Source organism: Apaloderma vittatum, unplaced genomic scaffold (assembly GCF_000703405.1).
Source record: "Apaloderma vittatum isolate BGI_N311 unplaced genomic scaffold, ASM70340v1 scaffold1731, whole genome shotgun sequence".
NCBI classification, from domain to species: Eukaryota; Metazoa; Chordata; class Aves; order Trogoniformes; family Trogonidae; genus Apaloderma; species Apaloderma vittatum.
In genome coordinates, this window is record NW_009699357.1 from 1 (window position 1) to 18096 (window position 18096).

The following is an 18096-nucleotide window of genomic DNA, read 5'->3' on the forward strand; positions in this document are numbered from 1 at the left end:
TCCAACCTGGATGATTCTGTGATTCTGTATGATAATAAAACTACAGACAAAGGGAGGAGACCAATTTAAACAGGATGAATGTTTGTTCGGTAGATCCATGCTAATGGGCAATTTCAGATGGTTTGAAATATTAGATATAAGGAAGAAATTCTTCACTTTGAGGTTGGTGAGACCTTGGCACAAGCTGCCCAGAGAAGCTGTGGGTGCCTCATCCCTGGAGGCCATCAAGGCCAGGCTGGACGGGGCTTGGAGCAACATGGTCTGGTGGGAGGTGTCCCTGCCCAGGGCAGGGGGTTGGGACTAGAGGATCTAGTCCTTCTCCTGTGGATGATGAGGATGATTGGGGGAACTGATGGATGAAAAGCTCAACATGAGCCAGCAACATGCGCTTGAAGCCCAGAAAACCATTCGCATCCCAGGCTGCACCAAGAGAAGCGCGGCCAGCAGGTCCAGCGAGGTAATACTGCCTCTGGTGAGACCTCACCTGGAGTTCTGTGTCCACCTCTGGACCCTCAGCACAAGAAGGACGTGGACCTGTTGGAGAAGAGTCCGGTGCCAGCCACAAAATTTTAATTCTGTGTTTTCTGCTGACCCCTGCTGGCCCTTAGCAGAAGGGGACTGAGGGCGTTGTGCAAAACTTTCCGGCCGAAATGGCTTTCACAACCTCGGAAGTGATTATGATTTGTAACTATCCCATGGGATGATGACACCATCAGGCAATAACGCCAGGAGTTTGGCACGCTCCTGCCCACCACCAGAGGATCCCCGCATGTGCCGTCATCTTCGCTGGATCCGAGGGTAGTGATCTCTCTTTCCTTATCCTTTTCTCTTTTTTTTCTTCTAACAAAAAGGTATCTGTGACAAAGCTGGCTTTTCACAGGTGGTTCTTTGTCGTGAGCCACATCACTGTGAGCACTAAGCGGGCAGCGGAGGCCCATCCTTATTAGTTATTAAGATTCGTTGTTGTGGATAAATGGAAGCGGCGTTAGGATCCCTGGTGTTTATTCACCTTAATCCTGGCCCAGGAATCGGCGAATCTAAGTCATCATCCTGAAAGCTCGGGACATGACAAACTGGTGTTTAATCTCCAGGTAGAGGTAAGTGGTTGTGTGTCTCCCAGTACCCTTCCCATCCCCTTCTTGTTATTTCCAGGTACAGTTCATCAGTGTGCTCTCTCTCCTAAAATGCAAAACTACAACGTGGCCTGATGGCGTGTGTGGTGTGGGTTATAAGCTGCTCCAACCCGTGAAATCTGGGGACAACCCTGGAAAGCTGAAGGTCTGGATTTGCTAATTTTTTTAAGATGGAAATAAGCAGCTCCATTGCAGTCACTTGATATACAGCTGCGGATTTTCCAATGAGATCAAAACGAGGGTTCTGCTCCTAAAATGATGCCAGCCCTATATACAAGTGGTGAGCCACATGCTGAAAGCCTGACTCATTCTTTATCCAGGGCATTCGCATGGTGCCTTGCAGATCAGGAACATGGAAATAATCCATTACTTACAGAAATAATAGTTCTCCGCCCCTAATCCAAACTGAATTGCGTTATAGCCAATTAACATTTGTCATCCAGGAGCTGATTTGCCCACAGAGGCCTTCGTCATGTCGGTGTTTCAGGTCTAGCTGGAGATGATGAGGAAAGAAAATTTTCTATCCAAAGGCAAAATGTGTATGGGATTTCTGAGGAATATGGGCTTGAGAGGCTCAAGAGACATGGAGAAAGTTGAAGAAGTTTAGAAAATGCCTGGGACCCCATGAGATATCAGGAGGTGATGCAGAAGGTATGAGAGGGGCAGAGGGGACAAGTGAGGCAGAGAGAATAAGAGGAGACAAGGAAATCTCAGTCCAGCATGGGTCATCTGCCTTCACCTTCCCGTTCCTACTGAATTTTTGAGACGAGGGGGACCGCAAGCTGTGGGCTCGCTTACTGTTTCCGTCAGATCGGAGAGGTTGCTACGCTGTCTCGTGTTTGCAAGCACCTTCTTTGGATAGGGGCTACCACGGAGGGTCTGCACTTTACTGAAAAGGACTGACTCCACCTAAATTTGCTGACTTTTGAGGCTTTTTGCAGTTGGCTGTGGGGGTCGTATCCATTCTGTCCCTCTGTTGATGGCAGCGCAGGTAAACTTTATCGTTAAGGCAATTTTAAGCAATGAGACAAGGTTTGGTTAGACAAGATTCATTTCACCTTCCACTTGTTAATGCGTCACCGGGCTGCCGGTGACTCATTGCGTGATACCGCATCCTCTTAGGACCACACCGAGAGCATCCCCCAACCTGCCCACATTAGTGTGCCAGGGCCCGGAGAGCTTTAATTGCCCTGACAGGGCTCCTACCCACACACCCTCCGCCCCTTGGCACTGGAGCCACTGCATTTAAACCGAGACTATTTTTTTTGGTCCTTCTTTGAGCTGCAGTGGACATCTTTGCTCCAGACCTGCTGTGTGTGACCTCCCCAAGGATCTGGACTCTGGCTGTCCTGGTCGGTGCCAGCAGACCTGCTCCAATCCAGCTGCGTGGTCCTTGCGGTGAGCTCTTGAATGAAAAACCCCCCTTGCCTTGCTGTCACCTTTGGCTTCTGGCTTGTTGACCTTCTGGCTATGGCAGGAGAACACGGTGCTGGAGGGTTCTGAAGCCCCTTCGGTGGGGATTAGGAGTGGGTATGAAGGTTTGGATTAAATGCAGTGGGTGGAGACCCCACATGAGCCCTATCAGGGCACTTGGAGCTTCTTCATGTATTTTAGATCCTGACATCATGTTTGGCGGGATCTCCTGGCAGCCTTTAAATCCATGCGAGATGTGGCATGAGTAATGAAGCAAGCTATAATTTCACCTGAAATTAAACCTGTCCTTCCTGTTTTCAAGGAGTCAATCCGCAGGAGGGTGATGAGGACAGTCTGTCAGTTCTTTATGAAACATTGAAGGCCAGATCATAACCTACCGGTGGGATTTGACTTCTACCGGAAAGACTGCAGTGCTAGAAGTAGGGAAGTCTCGTGATAGTTGCTGTCACTTAGGATAAACTTGAGTTACCTGATTTACATGGAGGGGGCTGTAGAGCTGCTCATTTCCCAAGGACTGGGTCAGGTTAAACCTCAAAGACCTGGGGACTCACAGGAAGGTACCTGACCTCCCTGTGGGGCGCATGTTCTCCCCAGCGTGCCCCTAAGATACAGCAGCTGGAGAATGACTAATTCCTGTGTGTCAAAACAGGCAAGATCCCTGCCTGAGGCTCCTTTTGTTCCCAAAAAACACGAGGCTTGGCCTTACGAAAGACTTGCTCAGAGTCTGCTGTGAACACGTGACAAGAAGCTCTGGCTGCAGAGGGGTAGGGAGGTTGGGGGAGGCTCCTCGGGGGGGTGGTGACAAACATCGAGAGCGATATGGGTGAGATCTTTACTAAGAGCTTCCTCTGGGGATCGTCAGAGACTTCCTTTCCTTGAGGCTGATGATGGAGTAGCTGAACCCTTCTGCCCCACCCTAGTTCCCAGGAACCCCGATTGCAGGTATGACGGCAGGGTCAGCACCTGGCTCTTCCTCTGGAACATTTTTAATGCGACAAATAAAAAGTGTATCCAACAGCCCTCTGGCCCTACCCGTCCTTCTGGGACAACCACAGCTGGGAGTTCCCATGACCAAAGATTGTGGCGATGGTTCCTAAAGTTCAGCTGAGAGGCTGCCCATGGCCGTTACTCCTTCAACATAGATATCACAGAATTGTAAAACACCAGGTTGGAATGGACCTCAAGGATCATCTAGCCCAATCCTTTAAGGTAAAGAAATACAGTTTAAGTGACATGGCCCAGCACCCTGTCAAGGTGAACCTTAAAGCTCTCTAAGGTTGAGGAATCCACCACTTCCCTTGGAAGACTATTCCAATGTCTAATTGCTCTAATGGTGAAAAATTTTCCTCTGGAGTCTAATTGGAATCTCCCCAGGAGCAACTTTTATCCATTACCCCTTGTCTTTTCTATGAGACTCCTTGTAAAAAGGGAGTCTCCATCTTCTTGGTAGTCACCTTTTATGTACTGGTGCATAAACTCAAATATCTGGGCGGCTTTATGGAAGACAAACAAGGTAGAGGTTATTCTCCATAAAGTGAGATGTAGCCAAATTCCAGCACAAGAGTGAAGGGACCCAGAGAACTGCTGGCTTGGGCAGCAGCCCCGTGGGCATGGTAAAGCTGATGGGACGAGCGGTGGTTGTTCCAGGAGAGTTCTTCAGATCTGCGTCATCTCTTCCTGAGAGAAGGATGCCTCATTTTGAAGAGGATGCCTAGTGAGCCTGTCCAAGAAGAAGGGTCTGGCTGCAGAACTGAGCTCCTCTAAGTCCCTGTTCACCCAAAGCTTTTTTTCTGCTCCTACTTTACAGTAGGAGCCTTAATTTGCTTGAAGCACTGACTGACTGGATGTGTATGAAACTGTCCCAGGCAATGATTGATTGGGGGGCTGCTAGTAATTTCAGTAAATAATATATTTAAACTGTCTGGTTTATATCTAGGAGCGTGTAACTTGCATATAAGAGTAAATCAGGGATGACTCGTTACAGAGCAGGCAGGACCCAGACCTCATCCTTCAGAATAATCCCTCAAATTGAGTACCTCTAGTGGAGCAAGATCTTTCTGCTGGCTGCCTCCTCGTAACGAGGAGGGGGCTACTAGCAAACCTTTCAGAGGAAAACCCGTGATCGAGAGTTAAATGTTCAAGCTCCTCACCCCTGGTGAGAGCTGGGATGACTTCACTTTGACACAGTTTTTCTCCATCCCGAAAAGTATGTAAAAGGACACTGAGGAGCTTTGTGGGCAAAGCTTTGCAAAACAACTCGCTCACAGGTTTGACTGTGTCAGCAGAAAATAGGTTTTTAGAGGCGAAATTTGCCTCCTATCTGTTGATCGCCTTGAAAGCTCTGATAAGTGTGAGAACTTAGTCACATGGAACATAGATATGTTTTATCTGAAAAAAAGGGTTTCTTACCAAATCCTGTATAAATTCCCCTTTGCCTAGGCTGAGTTGAACTTCACCGTCAAACATGAAGCTGATTTTGATCCTCATTGCCCTCTTCGGGGCTTCCTTTTGCCTGGAAACATTTGTTGGGTGAGTTATGCTTTTGTAGAAGACCTTTTGTTTAAGGCCGTGTTTTCCAGCTGTTCTTTTTCATGACCTTAACTTTACCAAATCTGCCTGGGGCGCGTTCTTTACTTTTCTATGACTGACTTGGCCTTTTCCTCGGGTACTCCGGTGTTTGAAGGAAGCCCTCTCTACTTTCATTCAGGTTTTTTAAGGAGAAGGGTCTGGCTGCAGAGCTGAGCTCCTAAATTCACATTCACCCAAGGCTTCATTTTGATTCTGGTTGTACCTGGGGAGCAATCCCGAGCCTTGATCTGGAGTTGAGCCTTACTGCAAAGCTCGAGCCTGGCACAAAGCAGAGCTCAAAGACCTCACATTGGAAAGCTTGCCAGCTTCAATTTGGTTTTGAAGATTCTCCTTTCTCTTTAAATGCTCAATTCTCTTCAGAGCCTTTCTAAGCTATTAAAATCCTTATTTCCAACCATTCTGTTCTAAAGGGTTATTTGTATGCTGCATTGCAAAATCAACTCCTGGAGTATTTCTTCCATCTTATTGTGTAAGAACCTTAATAAAGAGGATAAAAAACCCAAGCGATACTTCCTGAGATGTAGTAGGTGAGCACCAGAATCCAGTGAATAAATCTGTATATGAAGATGTAAGGACTAAGATTAAGAAATAGTAATAAGATTAAGAAATAATACAAATAGTTTACGAAACCCTGAGGATCTGTAAAGCCAGGAGAAGCCCTTTCAGTCATTTCATCTGGGCTCTGGCATAATGTAGGCTGGATTCTCCTTAATTTACTCCTTAGTCATGTCCAGTAGCTGTAGTTAATGAGTCTCTTCACAGAAGAATCTAGTTGAGAAATAAAGCTGATGGTGACAGAGAATCCAATAATCAGTTTTTAATGGAGTAATGTGCCTTGAGCGTTGATTTAACTTGGTTAAATCCCTTGGCTGAGGGACCTGGTCTTAACAAGCATCTCAGCTGCTAAGGCCATGCTAGTAAATGAACACACATGTCACTTGTCCCTTGTTTACCCTGTTTGAAGGTATATTTCCCAATTTCACAGTTGTCCACGTCAATTTGCTCTGAGTCGTCTCCGTTTTTCAATGCCTCTTGCAGCAGATGCCGAGAGAGCAGCTGGGCCAGGTCGGAGTGTGAGACTCAGTATTTTACCTGGATTGTTGGATTCAAATTTGTCATGTGTTTGAATGATGTTTTTCATGATCTAAAAAGCCCTCAGAGGCTGTCCAGTGGGATCCCTGTGCGTGCAACGCGCAGTCCGAGTGAATCGCAGGGAAAGTTGCCAACTGGCTTTGCCCGGACAGAAAAAAGCTGAAATAAACCCCAAATTTAGTGTTTGGTTTGCTTTGTTGCACAGCGCTCCCCGAGGACCGTTTGCAAACTCAACCAGAGTATTTTTATTCTTTTTGGCGAGTTGCTGATAAAATATAACTGATAGATGCAGGATGGTTAAAAACTCATCGACTTCATGCCTCGTTTTTGATGAAATCTTAAAAATGTAGCTAGTTGCTAATCTAGCGTGCATAGAGCAGGCCGGCCCTGCAGGTTGTTGGTTGAACTCTTGGGTGAGTCAACTGCTTTAAAAAATTTGGTACCAACTCCTTGTAATTGCCTTAAAGAATTTGGTACCAACTGCAAGTAACTACCCACCAAATTAATGATCCCAATAACAAACTACTCCAACCAAGTGCTTTTCAAGACTGTTTCTGAAGAAAACTTATTGATTTATTGCAGGCACCAGGTTCTCCGAATCAAGACAAGAAATGGGGAGGAGATTAAGAAGCTGCAGCTTCTGGAATCGCTGGAGCACCTTGAGGTACATTATTACCACAGAGGCACCTTTTTAGCATTTCAGACTGGGGTAAGACTTATCAGGGTAGGACTTCGCACCGCATTTAAAAGGTTCGTACCACACTGTGGCAGCTGCCCTAAATAAGTTTCAATATTTGGTGTTTGATCTGCAGCTTCTAGCACCAGCCCCGTGTCATATTTTTGTCCTGCTGTGTTTACAATCATCTTTGAACTGACCTGCTCTTAATCTTAGCGTTGAAAAGCTAAAGTGGAGATGCTAATGTCTTCGTGCTTGTCTCCTGGTATTGTGGGAGGAATTTGTTAGTTGGTCTACATTACACCAAAACAGGAAAACACACTCTAAAATTCTAGGTTATTACTGTTCTTATTGGCACCGGTGAGAATTTTTGTTATCGTTTTCTTTTAAAATATTGGTTTGATTAGTATAGAAATTGAAATTATTTCAAAAAGCCCCTACCAAAGGAGAAGTAAAACCAATGGTTTCATCTTACCTAATACTGTAGTACAGAGCTTTTCTTGAAACTATTTCTGGTATAAGGGAGAAGAGGAAAATAATCATCAGAGAAGACTAAAATTTCTTCTTGCTTAAATGGCTGAAGCTCTGAAGTCAGTGATAATGCTGATTTTAGCCTCCTGCAGACCTCTGGTTTGGGGTTTTTTTTGTGAGTTTGTCAGAGTAACTGATGGTTGTGATGAGGCCAGGCTAAGGAACGGAGAGTGCCATAAGCGCGATGGGGCGCAACACCGCGGAATTTGGAAGGAAGCAGCATTCCTAAAGCTTTAGAAGAGCTGCGCTTCCCCCAAACCAAATCCCTTTTCCTTTTCTCTTTTTCAGCTCGATTTCTGGATAAATCCTTCCACCCCTACCCGCCCGGTAGATGTGAGAATCCCTGCTAACAGTGTCCAAGCAGTCAAAGCCTTCCTGGAGTCCCACGGGATTCGCTACTCCATCCTCATTGAAGACCTGCAGGTAGGCAATGCCATTGACACCTATTTACTTTTCGTGAATATTTACATATTTCCCTTATACTTTTGTAGTTTGTGCTTTAATTTCCTAAAGACGAGCTGTGGGTCACAGCTGCCCTGGGAAGCTGCGGAGATCACTCTGCAGACGCAGGCTGAAACCACGTTGAATAGCGACATCAATAACTTCACAGGCTCTGTGGGGCTTTTCTGGTAACCCCCGAGGAATTTCGTGTGGTCTTTTAGCCTCGGGCATCGGGGAATCACAACGACAGAGTTACTCATAAGCCAGTAAACTGTGGTAAGAGTAGTTCAGGATCATGATCTGCAACAACTGTACGTCACTGTGTGAGAGAAAAAGCCACCTGCTCGGGCACTAACCAGACATTTCTTCATCAGCAGTAATCCCCAAATGGCATCTAAAATAGCATTAACTGACCAGAATCACTGCCTCCTGTCTCTCCCCCTCGAGCTTTCCAATGCTATTCTTGTTTTCTCTTAAGAGGTGTTTAAAACTTAATTTAAACACTGGTATTCTCACTCGCTTCGCTGCAGATCCGGTCAGCAGAAGCATGTGCGGGAGGTTTGGGGCTGGGGCTGGCCTTTCCGTTATTTGAGAAAATCATTTGGTCAGAAGTTTGCAAATTAAGGAGGCTTTTCTCCCTTTTGTCCACATTTCAATGGTTTCTTTTAGGTTGTTCTAGATAAAGAAAGGGAAGACATGGCCTGCGGTCAAAGGGATCGCAGCAGCGCCACCTTCAACTACGGAGCTTACCACTCCTTAGATTCCGTGAGTATCTCAGCTCTGGGGGAAGAGAATTCTTTTTTTCTGCCCTTTTTTTTTTTCATGCTGCCTTCAAATGTCTCTCCAGCTTCTTTTTGGCACGGGGTTTTGTTTCTAAATGTATTCATTTTGCGGTCAGCACAACGAGCCAGCACTCTCCCTGACGGACTGTTGGAGCGGGCAAGTGCCCATCATGCTTTTTTCATAAACTCTTCTGCAGAGTTCTCTCAAAACCCTCCCTTCTGACCCTCAAGAGATTGAGAAAGGAATGAATATAGAAATAGGAAAATATAGGAACCCGGTAGCTATCAAGCAGAGGAGAGGGTATTTTTTCTTACTAGAAGTTCTTAAAGAGTGTTTTGAACTTATTCCTGAAATAAGGCGATCTTGACAACATCGCGGTGCTTCCTTCTGCTTTGTGATATTAGGAACGGCACCAACATCAGGTGAAACTGAGTTTGAAGAGGTCCTAGTGATGAGGGCAAAAAGGAGAGAATAGTGGATTTCACGCTGTCCTAACGACTGTTCTGGGCAGTACTACACATAAAGGTGATGTGGATGTCATTGTGACTTTTCATTTCAGATTTACGAAGAACTGGATCATCTTGCGTCCGAGTACAGCACTTTGGTCAGTAAGCTCCAGATTGGGGAATCCTATGAAAAGCGGCCTCTGTACGTGCTCAAGGTACGACGCGTGTCACAGAATTTGTGCACACGTTTATATATCATAGAATCGTAGAGTGATCTGGGTTGGAAGGGACCTCAAAGATCATCTAGTTCCAACCCCCCTGCTGTGGCAGGGACATCTCGCACTAGATCAGGTTGCTCAACGTTTGAGATACAGCATGGTTCAGTCCAAAGCATCCCAGGCTGTACGGGATGTTCTTGACTAACAGGCGTCGATGTGAGTTTTCTAACTTTCCATTTCCTTTTGACAGTTCAGCACCGGAGGAAGCAACCGTCCTGCGATCTGGCTGGATGCCGGTATCCATTCCCGAGAGTGGGTGACCCAAGCCAGTGCCATCTGGATCGCTAAAAAGGTCACTTCAACCGCGATTTGGTTTTTCTTTTGTCTTGGCAATACCTCTGACTATTTAAAAGTCTGTCACACCTGCATTCATTTAGCCAGCCCTGCAGCCTGTTCCAATGCCTCGCCACTCTTTCAGTAAAGAAATTTTTCTTAATAGCTAATCTAAACCTCCCCTAGTGCAACCTGAGGCCATTTCCTCCTGTCCTATTGCTGGTAACGCGAGAAGAGACTGACCCCACCTCACTACAACCTCCTTTCAGGTTCTTAGAGCAGTTGGGAGACGTTTAGGTAGACAAAATGTAGCCGCTCTGGCAAAATCATTGAGGACCGCAGGGCTCATGGTTGTACAAACAACTGAGGATTTTCTGAAGATTAGTTTGCTGCTTTGGTCTGCCAACACAGAGAAGGGCTGTGTCGCTGGTCACCTTGCAGAAAAATGCCAGAACTTCCAGCATTTAAATTCTGCTGAAAATGATGAGGCCGCCAGAGGAGCACAGCGCAGCTGTGTAACCCCAACCCGGCTAATCCATCTCAATGTTCGTGCCAGCCTCGGCCCGTTTTCAGGGACAGGCAGGAGAGAATTTTGTTGCCCTCTTCCATGGATTTCCTGTCTTCAGAATAAAATAGCCAAACTGATTCTTTGCTCTCTCCAGTCTCTGAGTCTAACAAGGAGCAGTCATGGCCAGCAGATAATTGATATTTCTTGTTTCCCTGTCCTGAAAGCCAGACTCGCTCCGTACCCAGCTGTTAGAGCATAAGCGTGCGGGAAGAATATGCTGCAGCTCACGGTGTAACCATATTGTCTCCGCTTAGATTGCCTCCGACTACGGGAAGGATCCATCCGTCACCTCTCTGCTGAACAAAATGGACATTTTTCTGCTGACAGTCTCGAACCCTGACGGATACGTCTTCACTCACACCACAGTGAGTACACGTGCCTGTGCCTCGGCCGATTTAGAAAGCTGTCGTGCTCTTCCAAGCAAACAATAAATGTGGGAGAAGCAGGCTCTGACAGTTCATTTCTTCATGCTGTAAGAAGGAATCACAGAAGGGTTGGGCAGCCAAAGATACTGATTATCATCTAACCCATTTTAACCCGCCGTATATTCAGCAGCCCTTCGACTTTTGACTGTGGGCCTGTCTTGACAGTCAGCCCAACAGTAATAATCTTAGGCTTATACCTGGGATCTTTTCCTGGTGAATGGCAGCTATCTGTGGGTAGCAGTTGTAAATGCGAGGAGATTTGTTCCTTTTGGAAGATTTAGTGTTTGTTTTTTTAGAATCGCATGTGGCGGAAGACCCGCTCCAAGAATCAAGGCAGTCTGTGCGTTGGAGTCGATCCAAACAGGAACTGGGATGCAGGTTTTGGAGGTAGGAATAAAGTTTCTGGATTCTGGCTGTCACTAGGAAGAAAGTTCCCTTTTATGGTCCTGCGTAGAATAATGGAATGGTTTAAGTTGGAAGGGACCTTGAAGATCATCTAGATGGTCAAATAAGCTGGCAGATATCTTTTGTAAAGGCAATTTCACATCGATTAATTGCCAGTGAGCACAGGATGAAGGCAGTGACCCGTATCATCTAGAAGTATGTCCCTTGAGTATTCACGTTCCGATGCTGCTATTTGAACATTTATGCTTTTGGCTGACGGCCCATTTTTAGGAAAACTCAGCTTCGTCTTGGTCTGCTTTGACCTTTCATAAATGCCAGATCTTACAGGTTTCCTTTTGTTCCTCCTTTGCACCAACAGGTCCCGGAGCCAGCAGTAATCCCTGCTCTGACTCTTACCACGGTCCCCATGCCAACTCAGAGGTGGAAGTTCAATCTGTCGTCAACTTTATCAAGAACCACGGAAACATACAGGCCTTCCTCACCCTCCACAGTTACTCTCAGCTCCTGATGTATCCCTACGGCTACAAATGCACCGAACCGGCAGACCGCGACGAGCTGGTGAGACCTAGTGACTTGCCTTTAGCTTCCTCTGTTCTGCCAGGCTGGTTTTCTGTACCCAAGTTTTCCGGCGTGATATCGGGATGAAAGCAAGTGGCTGAACTCCACCACCGATGAGAGTGAACAAAAGCCCCTGCAACTCAATGCTTTTAAAAGAGAAATCTTGGTCATATGCAAACATAGATTGGATCCATGGGTCAATGTTAACAGTGTGAGCTTCAGCAAGGCCAAGGGACAGGTCCTGCCCTTGGGCCACAACAACCCCGGCAGCGCTACAGGCTTGGGGCAGGGTGGCTGGAGAGCTGTCGGGCAGAAATGGACTGGGGGGTTCTCAGCAACAAGTGGCTGAAGATGAGCCAGCGTGTGCCCAGGTGGCCAAGAAGGCCAACAGCATCCTGGCTTGTGTTAGACACAGTGTGACCAGCAGGAGCAGGGAGGGGATTGTCCCCCTGTGCTTGGCACTGGGGAGGCCACACCTTGAGTGTTGGGTCTAGTTTTGGGCACCTCCTCAACCCAGAGATCTCGAGGGACTGGAGCAAATGCAGAGGAGGGCGACGGAGCTGGGGAAGGGCCTGGAGGATAAATCTGATGAAGAATGATTGAAGGAGCTGGGGCTGCTGAGTTTGAAGAAGAGGAGGCTGAGGGGAGACCTCATCGCTCTCTACAATGACCTGACAGGATGTTGTGGAGAGGTTGGGGCTGGTCTCTTCTCACAGGTAATGAGCGATAGAACCAGAGGGAACGGCTGCAAACCGCAACAGGGCAGGGTCACACTGGGCAGGAGGAAAATTTTTTTCTCCAGAAAGAGTGGTCAGAGCTTGGCACAGGCTGGCCCAGGAGGGGGGTTAGTACCCACAAGGTGTTTAAAGGCCGTTGAGATGTGGGGTTGGGGAAGATGGTTTAGGGGTGAGCTCTGTAGAGTAAGGTCAGTGGTTGGACTTGATGATCCCAGGGGGCTTTTCCAGCCTGAGTGATTCTACGATTCTGTGTGCCCTCCCCACCCAAACCTCAGCCCTCTTTGCTCCTTTGTGCTTCCTTCTTTCTGCTTCGATGACAGCATCGCAGCTGTAGGAACATCTCTGAGGTACTACAGATCTCACAATCACAACTCAAGTGGAAAAGACCTCTGGAGGTCTCTAGCCTAACCCTCTGCAGAAAGCAGACAGGTTTTGGAGTCAGAGCCAATATCGAGGTTGGATCAGCTCACTTTGAGCCTTGCCCACATGTGTTTTGGTTAAATGCGTTGATATTTCTAAAGAGAAATTCCACAGCTTCTTCAAGCCCTTCCCAAACTTTCCCCACTGTGATGGGGATTTTCTTTTTCCCTAACACCAAAATGCAATTCCCCATGTGGCGATTTGTCTGTCATCACTTGTCCTTTCTCTCTACACCCCCAAGAAGAGCCTGGCCCTGTTTTCTCTGCAACAACCCGTTACGTTGCCGAAGTGACCTCAAAGCTGACTCCTGGCTATTGAAAGATCTCCATTTGCTGTGGGATTTTCTTGTATCTCTTGAACCTTTCCTTGGCAAGACAGTCAGGGCGATGAAACATTGGATGACCAGATATAGAACCCGCTCTGATTTAATTCACCTCCCAAAAATATCGTGGACACTGAGTGCTGTCACTAGTATGAATGATTAAGAAATTAATTGATTTGGCCCTATTTTACTGAGGGGGAGTGGGTGAAAGACTGGAGATTTTGTGAAAGATTGTGGTGATTTTCCTGAGCGTGGTTTTCAGTCTCATGAGGCTGCTTTCTGAGTCATCCTTCATCTTCTCCTCTCCAGGACGCCTTGGGAAGAGCTGCTGCCAGTTCCATCCAGTCCCTGTACGGCACCACCTTTACAGTGGGGAGCATTTGCACCACTATCTGTGAGTATTTTGCTCATCTGAGCTTTTACGGCCTGTCCCAGGACAACAGGCTCTGTCTCCTTCCCCCAAGGTCTTCTCCCTGTTGGGAGCCGTGATGCTTCCATAAAGTGACACCACTGGGCAAATGTCAGAGCTGAGCATCTGCGTAAAAACATGATGCTTGTCCCTCATGAATACAAAAAGTAGGAGAGCAGGGCTCAGATCAAGCCTCTGTTCACCCCTCTGGCTCTCCTCCCTTTCTCTTTCAGACCAAGCCAGTGGAGGCAGCATCGACTGGAGCTACGATTACGGCATCAAATACTCTTTTGCCTTTGAGCTGCGTGACACGGGGCGCTACGGGTTCCTCCTGCCAGCCAGCCAAATCATCCCAACCGCAGAGGAGACCTGGCTGGGTCTGAAAACGATCATGGAGCACGTGCGAGACAATTCGTTCTAAAAGCTGGGCTGGGAATCAGCTGCCTGTAGCATCAAGCTCATAAAACCTCTTCCCTGGCTGAATAAAGACCCTGTGTGCGTTCGTTCCTCCTGCAGCAGTACGTGTCCACATATAAAAAGCATTTAATGCTTCTCTTCTTCCCTGCGTCTTGTGGTAGAAGCCCTTAGAAGATTTTAGGACTTGGTCATGGTCCACCTCAATGAGACACAGAAATGCTTGTCCCATAGGTCGTGGCTGCTGCAAACCCTCCTGCCTTGCGCTCTCGGCAGCTCCACCTTGATCACCAAATGCGAAATGCGGCGTTAGCAGCGTGTTGTACCCCTGCAACTCCCTCCCTTCGCAGCCAGCCCTCTCACCAGTGCAGAAACGGGCTCCCAGAGCTGGGAGGGAGGTTTTTCTGAACTATTTCTGAAATTCGTGGATTGCAAGTGCTCTGAACTTCAGAGCTTTCTGAGGTGCTGGAGTGATCAACTGCATCATCTAATGAGTTAACTGCTCTGCTACTGCAGCAAAGCTACGGCTTGGGGGATTGCCTGAGCCTGCCTCACCCTCCTGTGACATCCAGCAGCCATATAGACAGGGGAAAAAATTCTTTTTTTTGGTACATAACAGCTCTGTGTTGCTGCTCTGGGGACTCCGACAGAGCGTCTGGGGGCAAAATGGGCAGGTGCAAAGGGCCTGACGTTAAACAGCAAAATGCAGGCTATGAGACTTATTAAAGGAATTTAATTTCCTTTAATGAACCTTGGGATGCTACCAGCCCACCTGCTGATGGTGGGAGAGGGATCTCCTGGCCTAACGTCCCCACGTATTTGTCCTGCCCCTTTTCTCCTTCGCAGGTTTGCCCAGTGGGCACGGTTAGAGGGAGGATGGAGGTGGGAGAACCTGGCACGACCAGTCCATGATCCCTCAAGATCCCACCTCCCTCGTTCTGTTGTTCAGCCTGCTCATTTCTTGGGGATTAAAAGCAAAGAGCCCAGGGCCGTGCGCAGGAGCTTGGAGATTAGCAATCCCTGCTGCTTATCAAGTCTAACAGGTTTATCTCGATGTCCCGCCATCCCCTCAGCAGCTGGTGAGTTACTCACTCCTCCACGAACTTGGCAGGAGAAGCAAACACAGCTGACACAGGTGAAATGTTAGTTCAGACTCAAAGGCCACGAGGCTGTTGGCAGGCAAAGGAAGGTGAAAGAGCAGCCGAGGCATCAGGGAACACCATGACGGGTTTGGGTGAAGTGCAGCCGTTTTGGAAAATGAATTCGAGCGTCGGGCAGCTGGCGGTCCCCATGTGTGCCCCTGTCCTCTCCGCTCATGGCCCTGTCTGATGGCACCTGCTTCTCAGATTGACCCACCCTTCCAAATTCCTGTCCTGGTGATAAAAACAGCCCTGGTAAAACCCTCTGATGGGGAGGGCCCAGGGCACACGTGGATCCAACCCACCTGCTGCCACCTGAGTGGGAACCTTGTGCTTGTTAACCTGTGGCCTCGCCCTGGCTTTGAAGCTCATTCCAGCCATCCAGGTCTTGAGGCCACCTCGTTCCTCTTCTTAGTGTGTGGCTTGGTGACATCTGCATCCAGTTTTTGGACCCCTGGCACTAAAGAGGTGCAGAGCAAGTGCGATGGAAACCACCAAGAGGGACAGGAGGATGTGTCCCGCTGATGGGATGCACAGAATCACAGAATCACCCAGGTTGGAAAAGATCTTTGAGATCATCGAGTCCAACAATTAACCTAAAACTGGCAAATCCTTGACTAATTCTACCCGACTCTTAACCACCTCCAGGGGTGGGGACACCACCACTGCCCTGGGTGGCCTGTTCCAATGCCTCAGAACCCTCTCAGTAAATAGATTTTTCCTAATATCCAACCTGAACTTCCCCTGGTGCAACTTGAGGCCATTTCCCCTTGTTCTATCACTTGTTTCTTGGGAGGAGAGACCGACCCCCTCTGGCTGCCCCCTCCTGCCAGGGAGCTGCAGAGAGCGATGGGGTCTCCCCTCAGCCTCCTCTGCTCCAGCTGAACAGCCCCAGCGCCCTCAGCCGCTCCTCCCCACACGCGTTCTCCAGCCCCTGCCCCAGCTCCGTTGCCCTGCTCTGGACACACTCCAGCCCCTCAAGGTCTTTCTTGTTGGGAGAGGAGAGGAGAGGAGCTGGTTTGGCCTGGAGGTGAGGCAGCTCTGGGGTGGGAGGACCTCACAAAGACACTCCCATATCTTGAAGAGGTTATTGCGAAAACAGCCAAGCTCTTCACTGCAAAGCGTGATGGGAGAGACAACGGCATCAGCTGAAGAAAGAGCAAGCCAGGCTGGATGTGGGAAGATGCTTTTCCACCAGGAGGACAGACCAGCAGTGGGACACATCACCCAGACGGGCGGTGCAGCCTCCACCCTTGGAGGACTCCAAAACCCAATGTAGAGGGACATGCTTTACCCCCAGAGCTGACCTGGCTTCATCCAAGAGGTCGGATACAGACCTCCTGTGTTCCCTTCCCACCTCAACTACCCCATGATGATGCCTCAGCGAGGAACCTCCACCCTGGCACCAGTGGCCGGGACCAGCTCACCAGCATCACCGGTTCTGCATTGTGAAGCCATAACAGACCCGCCCCAACCACGGGCACCTTCCCTGCTGCTCACCCTGCTGTTGTTGCGACCAGCAAGACAACCTGGTTTCAATGGGGAAAAAGCCCAGATAAAAGCTTTTTGCTAAAATACCGACTGAGATGATGTCTGCCAGCCTGGGAACCCAGCCCGGGAACCAGGAGCATCCCTGACAAGCGCGGGCGGGAGCTCAGGGCTATCGTAGATAAGAGCACAACAAAGACGCTGCTATAACCTGGGGAACAAAGACACTGCTATAACCTGGGGAACAAAGAAGCCACTATAAGGAACTGACCTCCTGAGACAGCAAAAGTCAGCAACGACTGCTCCAGGAGCTCCTGTCCTGCACCCCCTCATGTGTCTGCACTAAAGACATAAAAATAACTCACTTCTGACCCAAAACCAAGACCCTCTTTCTCTCTCTCTGAGGTTACCCCCAGGTGAACATCCCTGGGTGACCCCTCAGACTCTCCTCGGGGACGCCGGGCTCCAGGACACCCATCGTCTTTGAAGTGAGACTTCATCCGTCGTCATCTGGCCCCACTCCTGCGAGCGGTTTGCTGGACAGCACTGGTAATACCTGAGTGCCGTATTTTGAATTTTATATGTAGATATAGATACGCCTACAAGTAACTAATCATGTAGGTGCTTACATGCTTGCTTTTCTGCTAGTAATTTTGTAGTAGCTTGCAATAGATGTTTACTTTACTAATCGTAATTAGAATCGACTCAGTAACCTGTAATAAAGAAATTCACGGGAACAAAAGTCCATGTCCTTGTGTACTTTGAGGGTCCTACGACCCCACGATCGTCACCGTCCCATGCCCGCGGCTTGCGTGGTGACCATGACCGTGACACCTACGAGCACCAAGCTGGGCGCTCGGGCTCACGTCCTCCCTGGCGGGACCTGAGCACTGAGGAAGACCTTTTGAGATTCTCCTTAATTTGGCTGCTTTTTTATTGACTTTGCCAAACAGAGCGAACATTTGGGCTCCTGTGAGCCGTTCCTGGCTAACCTGTTTGTCACCACCAGCTCCGTGGGGACAGCAAATGTGGCTTTGGCGAGAAGGTCCATGAGTGTCCCCTGGAGCGCTGCGTAGGGGGACTATCCACAGCTGAGGCTCATCCACGTCCGCTCACCATGAAGATCCCCCTGGTCTTCGCCGCCCTCGTGGCAGCCGCCTGCAGCGAGCAGCTTTTCGTGGGGTGAGTCCTGCCGAAAGCAGGGAGTAGGGAGGGACACCCCGGGTGGGGACAGTGACGGCTTGGCCCCATCCACTCTCCTTTGGGGTCAACGAGACGGGGGTGACGTCGCGGAGGAGGGAAATCCAACAGCTTTTGCTGTGTGGAGCACCGGGAAAGATGTGGTTTCACCTCAGCTTTGGAGGGAGGATTTTGAGCATGCAATGGGTAGAAATTAGGAGATATTAAACCCTGAAAGCATCACGCCAAGCTTTGTCAGGGGAAGGGCTGACCCAGGATGGGGAAAACCTTTCTATGGGGGAACAAGGGGAGAGCGTTCCCTTCTCTGCTGGGGGCTGTACCCATCCCCAGGGGAG

General features: G+C 48.7%; 1 protein-coding gene across 1 annotated transcript; it reads left to right on the forward strand.

Moving 5' to 3' along the window:
- The first annotated feature begins 5031 nt into the window (after window positions 1-5031).
- On the forward strand, window positions 5032-14015 carry CPA2 (carboxypeptidase A2 (pancreatic)). The gene is made up of 11 exons (XM_009878315.1): window positions 5032-5096; window positions 6831-6912; window positions 7744-7878; window positions 8566-8661; window positions 9239-9340; window positions 9594-9695; window positions 10499-10609; window positions 10966-11056; window positions 11433-11632; window positions 13421-13505; window positions 13754-14015. Exons 1-11 carry the CDS (start codon window positions 5032-5034, stop codon window positions 13939-13941), a joined length of 1257 nt encoding a protein of 418 aa, XP_009876617.1. The 3' UTR covers window positions 13942-14015.
- Window positions 14016-18096: the final 4081 nt, after the last annotated feature.